The sequence below is a fragment of the Otolemur garnettii genome, unplaced genomic scaffold (assembly GCF_000181295.1).
Source record: "Otolemur garnettii isolate 467f Iridium unplaced genomic scaffold, OtoGar3 scaffold00023, whole genome shotgun sequence".
NCBI classification, from domain to species: Eukaryota; Metazoa; Chordata; class Mammalia; order Primates; family Galagidae; genus Otolemur; species Otolemur garnettii.
Genome location: NW_003852418.1, coordinates 12,751,973 through 12,766,079, shown reverse-complemented (window position 1 = coordinate 12,766,079; position 14,107 = coordinate 12,751,973). Strand labels below are relative to the sequence as shown.

Sequence of the window (14,107 nt, the reverse complement as noted above, 5' to 3'; positions counted from 1 at the left end):
AGTAGGTGGACAGACAATGGCTGCTTTTTCCAGGGAACAGCATTACTGCTGCAGGCCACCCTGGTTGAGAGTCTTCAGGGCAGGGCTAGGGGTGGGGCTTTCTCAGTTCTTTTTAGGGGCTGCAACTCTGGCAGGAGTGGTTATGTCTGAGAGCTGCCCAGTGAGGCTATTGTGGGCCGGTGCTGGAAAACGGAGTGGTCCCACGAACGGAGCCAGCTCTTCTCAATGCCTCTTTAAGTCCAAGTCTCTGGGAGTGGGGGGGTAAGGGGGGAAGATGATGAGTCATTAGCCTTGGTTCTACCCACAGTTTTATCAGGGCTCACAGTATCTGCAACATCCATTTTCAAAGCCAGCTTTATCTTTGGGCCTAGAATTTCCCAGTCTGCGTGCAGGTGAAAGTGCAAACCTAGGGGAAGTCCAGAAAGGGCACCCTGACAGTGCCCCTCTCCCCTCCCTGTCCCCACTGGCCTGCTGGAGGAGGGGTTCACTGCCTATTGATGTGAACCTTGCAGGGCATCCCCGGGACCTCTGCAAAGTTCATGCCATCCCTCCCCTTTATTTTCCTGTTTATTCAGAGCATGTGTAAACACATGGGTTGCCTGGTTTCAGCGTCTCTTTGGCCATTTCATGATCGCTGGAGCCTCTGAGCATCACTGGAAACCTTGGATTTTCTAAATGAATCTAAAAATAAACTTCTTTGAAAAAAAATCTTGAAGTTGGAGAGTTGACACGAGGCACCGTTATTTATTTCTTTTCCTTCCTCCTCCTTCTCCTCTTCCTCCTCCCCACCATCCCTGAACACACACAGCTCTTGGTGCCAGAGGCTGGGAGGGGCTGGGTAGGGCCTGCGGGCGACAGGCCAGGGCCTCGGACAACCTGGGCTGTTGGTATGAACCCCGGACAGCCTTCTCCGAGGGGCGCCCCCTTGGCAAATGGGGGACTAGGGAGGCTTGTGCGTGATTGCTCAAAAGCTGCAGCGGGCTGGGGAGGGCGGCGGCCCGGGCCATCCTCGGGAGCAGCCTTCTGCAGCTCCTGCAGCGCGGACTTGGACACTTGTGCGCCCCCGCCCCCCTCTTCTCGCCGTCGCCCGCTTCACTCCCTCTGCCTGACTTTTCTCCTGAACAATCAGGGACTTGTGCTGGCGGCCGAAGGAGCCACGGAGCTGGCTGGCCGCGGAGGAGGCGACGTCATGGATTCCTGAGTGTGAAGTTTGCAGGAAAGCCCTTAGTTTTGGAGATGGACGGGATCCAGTGGTTTCCATGGCGCTGGATAAACAGGAGGAAACAGTGAGGGAATCCCGTTATTTTACTGCATTGAAAGCCTATAAACACGGAGCGCGGGGAAGGAAGTCGCGTTGCCTCTGGAGTAAGGCGGATCGCGGAGCCGCGCCGACTCCGCCGCGCCGGGAGCCGGGAGGCGCGCAGCCCCCGGGCCGCTCCGAGGCTCCTGGGCCAGGGCAGCCCCGCGGGCACGCGGCGCGGGACGAAGCGCCCCCTCGGCCGCCGGGCTGTAGAAGCAGACCCCCCTTTGCAAACACACGCCGGGCCCCCATCCCCTCCAGATGCAGAGAGAGGCTGCGTTCAGACTGGGGCACTGCCATCCCCTCCGCATCATGGGGTCTGTGGACCAAGGTAAATGACTCTCATCCCCTCCAGCCTTTCCCTCGTGCGCCCCCCCCAGCCCTTTGCTTCTGCTGCCGGCGGGGGCAATCTTTCCAGCCCGGGGCGGAGGTCGGGGCGGGTGGCCCCGGGGAGCCCGCTTTCCCAGGCACATAGGTAGCGCGGCCAGAGGACCGGCGCCCGCGCCCTGCGCCCTGGCCGGGGAGGGCGAGCTGGGGAGCCGGCTAGACGACCGCGCGGGGGCAGGGAAGTGTCCCAAGGCGGGATTCCCTGGGCCGGTCTGTCGGGAGGATTTTCCCCTCCGCGGGACACCAGACGCATTCTCGCTGCTAACCGCTGGCTGCTTAACCATTTCAGCGCTCGGCTTTTGACAGCAAATGCTATTACGTTGCCTTGTTAATATTATTACTATGAATATTAATACTTAGATTTTTTTTTTCTTTTAAGACAACAGGCTTGACATTTTACTCTATAGTGAATATAGTCAGGAAGACTTTGCTTTCTAACCGTTACAGGCGCAGATGCTCTGGGACATTTAAACAATTTTCTGCCCCCTTTTGGATGCGCCTGATGGGTAAAGCCGTCCAGCCCCCCCTTTAAAGTGCAATGTACCATCAGTTTGTTTTGCGTTCTGATTACACGTTGTTTCTTCACTTTGTTTCGGCTTCTTTCCCCCCTCCTCTGGGATATAGCCCTGGAATCGTGCTACCCGGGTCTTTTGGGAGGGGGGTAACGTTCTAAGAAGAATATGAGATCAAAATATCCCATCTGGTGGGGATTGTGGAGGGATTTCGGCTATACAATAATTAATCCGTCTTTAAAAGTGGAAACGGGCAATGCCGTATTTTTCAGAGGCCAGCCCTGCGTTGGGGGCTGGGGGCACTGCCAAGTGGGAAGGGCTGCAAGAGTTAAGCGAAATAAATTCGCGTAGGAGGAGTTAGCCTCGTGTCATAAAATCAGAGTTGAATGTAGGTTTTGTGCTCTGCGTGGCTGATTAAAGTTCTGGGGTTTTGTGCGGGGGGCGGGGGGTGTGTAGAAATGACAATTTCAGTAAATAAACCTGAGGAGTTTTTTTGAAAACTAGATTGAAGCCAAATGCCTCGGGTTAGGTAAATGGTGTGCTTTGCCACAGGAGACCTCAATGACACGTATTTTTAGCTGAGTTGCGCTTTTGAAAGCAAGACCCTGCCAACAGTTGAAAAGTTTTAACTAGTGCTGGTTTATCCCTCCTCTGCTAGTGGTCAGACCTATGACATAATGGCAAAAATTTTACTAATATCGCATCATCTGTAAAAGCGATGCTCTCAGACATATTAAGGACACAAAATGGTTTTTACTGTCATAAATACGGAAACCAAGTGTTTGACGTCCTGGTGGTGGGGGCAGGAGGGGGGACAGACTTATGCCAACAGCAGCTCTATTTGGAAAGAAAGCAAACTCAGAAGAGAAATTGGGCTTCTGTTTTACTGTGTGATCTAACACAAGCCTCAAATTTTATTGGGGCTTCTAAATCTCTGCTCCAGGTGTGTGAACTTGCTGCTCTGTTAAGGTTTCAAAGTTTGTGTATTTTGTGTGTATATGTGCGTTGGCTACCCTCCCCAGTCTAAGTTCATGTGTGCAGGGATTGTGGGTATGTGCTCTCCAGTGTGTGTGTGTGTGTGTGTCCATGGGGGAGACAAGGGCACTGGATTGTTCCGGGCCAACCACATTTGGCACGCCAAGACAACTGGGCACACGGAGTGCAATTCCAGGCATCAAAGACAGCTGGCTTGAAATAGGCTGATCCAAAATGCTTCGACTGTGCCCTGCACAGGGGTCTCTTGAGGGAACGCCCAGTGCCCCTTGAAACCCAGCCATCAGACCTACAGTGTGCATGCAGATGGGTGGAGCCATTAAATAGAGAACAGAAATATTTGCATGGTAAAAAGAAAAAATACCGAACTTTCTGAGCTGCATTGGGCTGAGGCCCTGGGAAAAACTGGGGATCTGAAAGAGGTAGGTGTGTTCCGTTTTATCTGAAGTGAGAAGATGGAAAATATTCCAGGAATAAACAAACCCAGGGTGAGCTTCGTTCACTCCCACACCCAAACTCCCTGCCTTCTGCTTGGATTAAGGTTTCTGCCTGGCCACCTCATAGCTGTGTGATCTTGGGCAAGTGACTTGACCTCTCTGTGCCTCACTTTTCTTATCTGTAAAATGGAGCCCATAATGATGCCTCCCTTCTAGGGTTGTCACACAAGTCAGTGAGGTCCCAAGAGAAAGCACCTAAAACAGTGACTTGCTCATAGGCTATAAATATTAGCTGCAATTCCTGTTCTATTAAAGATGCAAAATAATAACTGATGTAGAGAAACTGGCTTTCACAGGAAAAGTTCTTTGAAGAGATGCAGGGCTTTATACCTGTCAGGGTCCTTTTTTTAACCTACTGGAACTTCACCATGACACAGATAGGGTGAAGATCGTGGCTTGTGAAGCCTCCATTTCCTCATTTGCAAAAAAGGTGTAATGATAGCATCCATTTCATAGGATTTTCTTGAGGATCATATGAAATCACACATGTAAAATACTCAACACTGTGCTTGACATGCAGTAAACACCCATCAAATGTTATTGTCTGACAGGTGAAACAGTGAGACTTGGCTTAGCCCAGCAAATTAGGAGCAAGGTGCTAGCACATAGTAAGTGCTCAATTGCTGTCCATGATGGTGAGAGCAGACATATTAAGCATTGACTCAGAGTCTCCTTTATAAGTATTGAGTCTTTTAATTGTATCTTAATTTTAATTATTTGTCATATACAGGATGACATACTTATCACATATGGCAATCTTTGTCTCCTTCATGGATGAGGGATGTGGGGTATGGAGAGCTGCAGTAACTAACTGGTCAAGTATTATCCAGCAAGGCAGTGGCAGAGTCTTAATTTGAACCCAGGATCCTGATACTATGCTCTCCTGCCTCTGAAACTCTCTAACAGGATCGTAATTTTTTGTAATACTATTGGACAGATGAGGTAACTGAGGTAGGAACAGTTCCTGGTTCTGGTCTTCCCTCAATGTCATGTCATTAAAAAAGAGACATGTGGGAGGATGTGAAAGGTATAAGCAACACTGTTAAAGATGGGGAAACTGAGGCAGCAGCTGACTTACGAGTCAGGGAGGGCTCCTTGCTTTGACGTGCCTCTGGGAAAGGAAAGCATGGTGTTTCCACTTTCACTAGGGGAAGAAAGTCCCCAGCCCACCATGGAGAAGGCTCCAAGGCCCATGATGAGAGCTCCTCCACCTCCTCCTGCTGGTCCTTCCCTTGTTACTCGGACAGCCCCTCCCCTCCTTTGGCCCTTCCAGCCCTTCCTCTCCTCCTCTCAGAACTCCAGAGACAATCACTTGTCTCCCAGAGGCACCTCAAACTGTCTTTATTAACAACATTTTTTTGACTTTGTGTGCCAGCTCTCCTACTTCTGTGAGTTTCCAATGGGTCCCCGGTAGCATTTCTACACCCCGTAAGTTAGTAGCTTGAGCTCTGAGTCAGAGGTTCAAATCCTGATGCTGTCACTTGCTAACTTTATGGCCTTATGCAAGTAAATTCACTTTCTTGTGCCTCAGTTTCCCCATTTATAAGAGAGGGATAGTAATATCACCAAGAGTGATATTTAATAAATATAACACCTGGGTGTAAGCCAATCAGAACAGTAGAAGCAGAATCCCAAGACATTTCCCGGTTGGGGCAGGCGGACCCTGTATCTGCTGATTTGTGGGGAGGATCCCAGGCAGTAGAATTCCCTGGAGGACAGGAAAAAGTGTGAGTGTGTGGGACAGCAATTTTTTAACAATCTATGGAAGTTTGCCATCTTTTAATAAACAATATAACCCTCAAATTACCCACTCAATAAATAATTGCTGTCACTGTCATTATTATTATATAATTCATTAATTCAACATTGAACTTCCCCCAAACAAAAAACAATCCCCCCAAACCAGTTCCCGAGGGCTTTCCCGTTCATTTTCTCATTGGATAGTTCATTTAGTACGTCGGTGAGTGACAGAATATTTCACATCCTACCTGGAAGAAGCCACTTGGGTTTCTATTTTTGCTCCTTTGCTAGATCAGGAATTTGGGACTTGCTGACTGTCCAGCCTGAGATGAAGTCCTCCTCTGGGCTTCCAGCCCCGCCCCCATGCTAGCCCCATCCCACCCACCACACTGATGGTAATTATCTGACCATTTGTCCATGTAAACTCTAGGAACCAGAAGCCGCGTCTCTCTTGTTCACCAGTGTAGCCTTCTTGCCAAGAGGAGGTCTGGCACTTAGTAGATGCTCGGCAATAATTTTGGTTGAATGGAGGCTTGGAGGAGTGACTGAACTATGAATGGATGATATGCGGGGGGGGGGGGTGCCATGACAGAATAAAGGCCACAGAATAAGACAGACTCTGAAGCCCTGTGCGGTCTTTCTGATCTACTCTCTTTTGCCTTCCTTTAATAATGACAGAGGCCTTGAGACTGCCACATTTTCCCACCTGGGGCTGGTGACCACAGTAGGACCCCTCCTGGGTCATGCAACTGGCATGCACCTTTGTGTTATCATCTGGAGTAAATAAGCCCCCAATAAAAACAGCGAGCCACGAATGACAGTGCTGATGAACATGACAGCAGCCACCACTAACTGTGTGCCACCATGCGCCAGGAACCATTCTAAGGGCTTTCCGTGTGCCACCTCGTCCATCCTCTTACCAGCCCTGCAGTTATGATCCCCATTTTGCACAGAAAGATACAGCCAGTGGTCCATCCCTAATAAGTTGTGGTACTTGGATTCAAACCCTCATCACCACGCTCCTCCCTGCCCACTATGCTGAATGATGACAAGAAGGAGGTAAAATTGTCCCTGCTGGACATATACCTCGGGGCAAGCCACTTTACAGATACTATCTCATTTGATTCTCGCCAAACGCCCCTGAGAGCTTGGAATTGATGTGATCCTCCGTTTAGAGAGGAGGAAAACCAAGATGGGAGTGGTCACGGCATTTCAAGTGGCAGCAGTTGGCCCAGCTGATGTCACAGGCTTGGCTTCTAAAGGCCACACTGTCCTGAACCTCCCACCCCCCTGCAGCAGGACGGCCCAGCTGTGGTGCTGGGCTGGAGAGGAGAGCGCAGCCCCTGAAGGAGGCAACCCTCCATGAAGCCTGGAGTGGGGGCATCTCTCTTCCCTTCCCCTTGACTTTCTGCACCACACAGTGGCTCTGGCAGCCCCCATGTCCTCCCTCCCAGACTTCCCTCTTGGGCTTCCCTCTTCTTTCCTTCACATCTTTCTTGAAGGCCCAGCCCAGTTGCCATCTCCTCTCAGATGCCCCCTTGATCATGTAATGTGTGTCATCCACATTTTTACTGCATCTGTTATGTACCAGGTACTGTCCAAGATGCTGGGGCTACAGAGGCAGACAGATGAAGAATGTGCCAGCACGAGGCTCACACTCTGGGGCAAGTGACTATGGGACATCCAAGGTGACTTCAGCGAGTATCAAGTACTAGGGGCTAACATAGGAGACTGGACCTGCAAATGACCTGGTGTGTGTGACGTGTGTGTGTGTGCACATGCTGTGTGTTGTGGCTAAGTGTATTAGTTTCCTGTGGCTGCTGTAACAAATTACCACAAACTGGGTGGCTAAAAGCAACAGAAGTTTATCCTCGCACAGTTCTGCAGGCCAGAATTTTTAAATCAAGATGTCACTGGGCCATGCTTTCTTTTTCAAAGACCCTAGGATAGAATCCTTCCCTGTCTCTTGCAACTTCTAGTGGCTTCTGGAAGTCCTTGGCATTCTGCGGCTTGTAGGCACGTCACTCTGACCTCTGCCTCTGTCTTCACGCAGACCTCGTCCTTATATACGCATGTTTATTCCTCTTCCTACAAGAATAGCAGCCACTGCACTGGACCCCTCAGGTCTAGTACAACCTCCTCTTAGCTTGATGACATCTGCAAAGACCCTACTTCCAAATAAGGCCCCATTCACAGATATCTGGAGTTAGGAATTGAAAATAATTTTTTGGTGGTGGTGGGCTGCTTAATGGATAGTAAGAAGCCCAGTGTGGCTGGGTCAGGAGGAACGGAGGGAGATTGATGGGAGATGAGATCCTGTGGAATCTTGTAAGGAACTAGAGTTCATTCTCAGGATAACGGGGAGCCCCGGGGGCATTCTCAGCAGCAGTAAGTGTGGTCTGATGATTCTTTTCAGTGGATCATACTGATTCTCGAGTGGAGATCAGCTTGTAGACAGGTGGGAGCAGATGCTAGGGTAGCAGGTGGGAGGCTGCTGCAATGGCCCCGGCAGGAGGTAATGGAGGCCAGTGTGGGATCAGAAGCGGCACCTCCCCGTCCAAAGAGAACCTCTTTGGGGTTCTTAAAATGTGTTTCCTTGAGGCTGGGTGCCCATCGCTCAGTGGTTAGAGTGCTGGCCCCATGTAGATTCAAACCCAGCTGGGAGCTGCTTAACGACAACAAAAAGTATTCCTTTGAGCCCCAGAATTCCCCGGGGATGGTCCCTGACATTGGCCCCTGGGGGTAGAGGCCGCTGATTCTGCGTACATAGGATCCCCGTCAGATGTCCCTTCCTCTTGACGGAGCCTGGATTCTCCATGTCTGCTTCTTTTTCACCCTGTGCTGTCCCTGAGAGTTATACGATTTTTCTTCAGTGTTTCATCGTAATCCAAAAATGTCCCTCGGCAAACCCGCCTCTAGCTAACCACCCAGGGATAAACGGCCTGACTCAGGAATGAGGATCAGACTTGTGTGGGACAAAATCATTTCGATGGTAGCACGTGTGACTTTACAAGTCACATTGCACCCTGCTCTATGCCTTCGTTTTCTTAACTGAAAGGTTGGGGTGGGGGGTGACAGTAATCCTCACCCATGGAAAGTGCTTGGAGGTTTAAAGGAGAGTGTGTCCACGAAGTTCTCAGTGTAGACAAAGTGGTCAGCTCAGGTTAGCTGCCTTTTCCTTTTTACTATTATTTTATTGTTCTAAATTCAGTTTATTACTTTCTTTCAGCCAAATAATCTTATATGAGTCCCTGAAGGGGACAAATCACTTTGTACCAAACTTCTGGGGTCGGGATCCCTCACTTCTGTCACTCAGCCCATAAGTGCTGAGGTGGTCTGGAGAGACTAGGAGAGGGAAGGCTCTTGGCTGAGTGGCATGGGGGCACCCAAGATGCTTAGATGGGCTAAGCATCTAAAAAGTTGGCATTCGAAAGTCAGATAAAGTCGTGCCAAGCCTAGCGGTGGTGTTGATGAAGGAATGAGAGGGAGAGAAGTCGATGCCCTGCTTTTGTGGAGGGAGCAGAGAGGAACGCACTCCAGGATTTGGCCTTGCTGATGGGAACTGATGATGGGTGGCTTTGAGTCAGCTTGCTTGTCCTCATCACTCCCTGACTTCAAAGATTATGAAATTGACACAGATGTTGGAGTCTGCAGAGCATCTGGCAGGAGAGAGAATGCAGAGGAAAAACGCGATCCTGGGGGTTACAGTCATTGAGGAAGACAGCCTGAGTGACAGAGGGGGTCCGGGGGCCGGGACTGATAGGTAGACTGGTTGAGAAATGGGATGGGAGTAGGCAGAGGCTACAGAGACTAACCACCCTCACCCCACCCGCCTGCCTCTTGAGGCTCTGACTTAGAAGAAGGTGGGGGAGGAATGGTGAGATCTTCTATACAGTTAAGGACAAGGACCATAGTTAAAGGGAAAGGCAAGTTGTTTTGTTTCCCCACTCTAGAAGGAGCCCCTTCCTGAAAATGACTTTTCAAGAGCATGGGGAGGAAAATGAGGTTTCAGGGGAATAAAATGTAGGGGGAGGTATCAGAAATCTTGGTAATCAAGGCAAGCCATAAAAAAAAATTATGGAGGCGGCGCCTGTGGCTCAAAGGAGTAGGGTGCTGGCCCCATATAATGGAGGTGGTGGGTTCAAACCCAGCCCTGGCCAAAAACTGCAAAAAAAAAAAAAAAAAAAAGTATGGCAAACTATATTTTAATGTAATATTTTAAAAGTCAAAATTAATGCCAAAAATCCACAATAACCTAAAACATAAAGATGTTAGGTAGAGACAGGATCAGTGTGACACCTGTGGCACTGGAACTGATCCAGCCTTTATTAAAATTCTAATCATTGCCGGGTGTGGTGGCTCACACCTATAATCCCAGCAAATCTGGGAGTCTGAGGCAGGTGGATTGCTTGAGCTCAGGGGTGTAAGACCAACCTGAGTAAGACAGAGACCCCTTCTCTGCTAAAAATAGAAAAACTAGCCAGGTTTGGTGGTGGTCACCTATAGTCCCAGCTACTCGGGAGGCTGAAGCAAGAGGAACACTTGAAACCAGTAGTTTGAGGTTGCTGTGAGCTATGATGGTACAGAACCCTACCTGGGGTGACAGAGTAAGAGTATGTCTCAAGAACAAATTCTCATCATTTGTTCACTAAGGACTTTTCTTTGTTGTTCATTTGCGTGTTTTAAAACATTGTGTGACTACATCATTTATTTGATTACTGAATTTCTGGCCCCCTCTTGAAGTTTGCTTCTGCTGCCTCTACCCCAGGGCCAGCCCTCTCGAAGTCAGGTGCCTCTGTCCATAAATTATAATATTAACACCCAGAATAACAAGGAGTCCCAGGCGGTGCTTCAGCTTGGAGGGGGATCATTTCTGGAATCTGGTAAAGAGTGTTCCTACTTGTTGAATTAGACTTGAAATGTTTCAAGGCCTGCCTTTTATAGGCAGTGTTTTATTATAACGGGGGGTTGTCAAGATGTGGGGTTCGTGATGAGGATTTGTGATCTACTCATTCCACAGATGGCCCCTGACTTATGATGGTTTGACTTACAATTTTTTTTGACTTTACGAGGGTATAAAAAAAGTAGAAACTGGACCTCAGGTACCCATATGAGTTTTAGCGCAGTATTCAGTAAGTTACACGGGCTCGTCAACCCTGGAGTTTGACAGAGGCTTTGGGTTAGACAATTTTGCCCACCTGAGGCCACCATAAGCATTCTGACCATATTTAAGGCAGGTTAGGCACAGCTAAGCTATGGTGTTTGGTAGGCTAAGTGTACTAAATTCATTTTCAACAAGATATTTTCAATTTCCCGCGGGTTCGTTGAGCTGTAACCCCATTGTAAGTTGAGTAGCTCTTGCATGATTTTCAGGGCACGGTGCAAAACGAAAATGCAGGACTACTTGTTCAAAACTAAAGAATTTTACGATGGTGACAGCGAGCATGCACCCGAGTGCAGGGTCCTTCTAAGCATGAGGTCTTCTAAGTTTGGGGTTCTCTGGGGCCCCACACGCTACACCTGTGATTGCTGCTCAAGTTAGCTCTGTTTTGCCTTAGTTGTGTTAAATGAGTATTAAGAATGTTGGAATGGTAACTCAGATACTATCTAATCGACCGCCTCCTGTTTTACAGGAGAAACTGAGGCCCAGGAAAGACAGGTGTCTTGCTGAAAGGCTACAGGGTGAGTTAGAGGAAGAACTCTAGTTGAAATCTAGGCCTTCCAGTGCTAGGCTTTTCCTTGATATACCACAAGGTCAGTCTGAGCCAGAGATATATGTCTTCATGCCTGTGGATGCCATTAACCCTCAGGAAGGTCAGCCTGGAAGGGGTGGGAGGGATTTACATCTACAAGTCTTGTTACAATGACCCCAGGAACATTTTTTCTTTACAGAGAATAGTCATTTTTCTTTCCTCTCTGTCTCTCTGTGTCTCTGTCTCTGTCTGTCACTCTCTCTTAAAGCTTTTAAAGAGTTTTTTAGAGATCGATTTTAGAGTTACTTGGTTTCTTCTGAAGCATTTTCATGAACTGACTGATCTCAGGCGGAAGGTCTGTCGGCACCGTTCTTCCATTTATTCTTTTGCCTATAGGAGCCGGGGACTATTTTAAAAGAGCAAGTGTTCATTGTCTAAAATTCAAATTCAACTGGGTGTCCTGTGTTTTTGTTTGCTAATCCTGACAATCCTAGCTACACAAACCATGCCCTTGTGGGGCATACATTCAAGTGAGAGGAACGGGCAAGAAACAGATAAACACATATGCATGTGAATAAAATACACCATAGTGAGCAGGGCTGTGAAGAACACGGGGTACAGAGATGCCCGGGAATGCCATTTTTAAAATGGGATCAGTAGGAGGTGACATTTGAGCTGAAAAATGAACAGGGTGAGGCAGTGGCCAGGCAATCTCAGAGGGACAGTAGGAGCAAAGACCCTGGGGTGCGGTGATGCTGGGAATTTTTAAGGAACAGGTGGCAGAGGGAATAGAGGCAAGAATGGCCAGAGACCAGGACCAAAGAGAGCGGCTGGGAGGCAGCTTATAAGCCTGCAGAGGGCCTTGTGGACCAAGGGCTTTGTATCCAATTCTAAGAGTAACGGGAGGCTGCTGATGTACATTCTTTTCTTAATTATTATTTTGGAATTTTATTTATTTATTTTTCCTTATTAAATCATAACTGTGTACATTGATGCATTTATGGGGTACCGTGTTCTGATTTGATACACAATGTGAAATGCTTACATCGAACTGATTAACACAGCCATCACCTTGCTGACTTATTTGTTGTTATACTCCCTTTTTATAAAAGGTTTGAGATGTACCATTGCATCATGCACATTAGGGGAGGCCCCCCCAAACCCTCCCTCTTCCTGCCTCCCCATTCCCCTCCCCTTTCCCTCCTCTTCCTCCCTACTTTCTGGACTATAGTTATGTTTTACCATTTGTATGAATGTGTAGGTGATTATATATTGAATACATGGATACGTTGTTTTCCATTCTTGAGAAACTTTACTAAGAGGAATATGTTCCGGCTCCATCTAGGTAAACATAAAAGATGTGACATCTCCATCTTTTTATGGCTGCATAGTGTTCCATGGTGGACATACACCACAACTGGCTGATGTATATTCTTAAAGGATCCTTCTGGCTGCTCCGTGTAGGAGCAAAAGTGAGCAGCAGGTACAGAGAGGGGCTCCTGCAATCATCCAGCCAGAGATGACAGGGGTTGGGTTAGTGGTGGTGGGGGGGAGAAGAACAGAGGAGTTGGTGAGACGTGGTTGGGTTTGTGTGGCATTTTGAAGATGGGGCTGCTCACATTTGCTGAGGGTTGGCATGTGGGTATGAGGACAGGAGAGGACTTCAGGACCACTCGGTATTTGAAGGAAGAACGGGATTAGCGAGTGTGTAATACATGAACCGGGGGACGGGGGAAGGGAAGCTTCAGAGGACGTAGGGTTTGGTTTTGAACGTGTTCATTTGAGACACCTGTTAGATCCCAAATGGAGATGTCGCGTGGGCAATTGGATGGATGAACTCAGATTTCTGGGGAGAGTCCCAGGGTGTAGACAAACATGAGTTTTACACCAGAAAGTGGAGAGGAGAAGAGAGGAGAGCTATGGGTGGTGCATACCTCCATGGGCTCCTTGAAGGAGGCTGGGGGCTCAGTATCCTAGGGTGCTGGGGGGAGCTCAGGAGTTCAGGTAGAATCAAGTTACTCTCCATTTAAACAGGTAGCCTAGAACCAGAAGAGAGAGAACTCACGGATGGAGCAAAGGATGAGTCTCTGTCTTTTGTCCTTCCATGTTTCCCTGCCTCTGTTGCCGCCACGGTGGTGCAAGCCCCCATTATCTTTGCTTGGATGGCTAAACTTCCAGTTGAACTTCCTGCTTTAAGCCTTGCCCACCTGTTGTTTCTTCTCCACACAGAACCCAGAGCGGTTGTTTAAAAACTCAAATATAATTGTGTCATGCACTGCCTAAGACACTTTGGTCATTCTCTATTGCCCTCAGCCCCGAAACTCTTAACTCAGCCCCCCACTTAGCACCTGGGCCTTATCTTACCCCATCCTCTCATCCTGAGCAGCTGCCATTCCAGTCTTCTTTCAGGTCCTCCAACACTTCATTCTTCCTTCTGCCTCAGGGCCTTTGCACGCCCTTCTCCATCTGTTAGTTCTTCCTCTCACTGTTCCCCAGCTAACTTCTACTCCACATTCAACCCAAACCTGGGGAAGCCTTCCCCAAATTCCCTGTCTACATCCCAATTTCCTTATGAAATCTGTGACACATCTTCCTTTCCTTTCATCCAGGTATCTCCATTCGTAATTAAACTTTGGGGTAAATGCTTGTCCAGGTGAGCTCAGTTCTTGGGCCAATGTCAAGCAGTACCAGTGTGTGCTAGAAGTCTCAAACTCTCAGTGACTTCACCAGCTTCCTATTATATTTTGGTTAGAGAGATCTGGAAAAAACTCAAAAGCCAGGGCACCCCCAGGTCAGCGAGAAGGTTGACAGACCTGCCCTGGCAAGGCCTCCAAGTAGATGCATAAAGGTCATGCACTCTGCTCTTGCTACTACAAACATAAATTATTTATTTTGGGGATTGAAAATATGTCTTTTCCTTAACCCCAACCCCCACCCATTGAGGTGGCCCTTGGGGGAGAAAACTCTCTTATACCCCACTGTTCA

The 14,107-nt window shown here is 48.5% G+C and overlaps 1 protein-coding gene across 2 annotated transcripts in view; it reads left to right on the top strand.

Annotated features, from left to right (window-relative positions):
• The first annotated feature begins 1,365 nt into the window (after positions 1-1,365).
• NFATC2 (nuclear factor of activated T cells 2) overlaps positions 1,366-14,107 on the top strand; it is a 152,470-nt gene continuing 139,728 nt past the window's right edge. The window contains exon 1 of one of the 2 annotated variants that reach the window (XM_003787703.3): positions 1,366-1,631. Coding sequence is in view for 1 of the 2 variants with exons in the window: in XM_003787702.1 (XP_003787750.1) it covers positions 1,562-1,631 (70 nt within the window). In the remaining variant the exon portion in view is untranslated. The remainder of the gene's footprint in view (positions 1,632-14,107) is intronic. The other variant, XM_003787702.1, reaches the window with a different exon arrangement.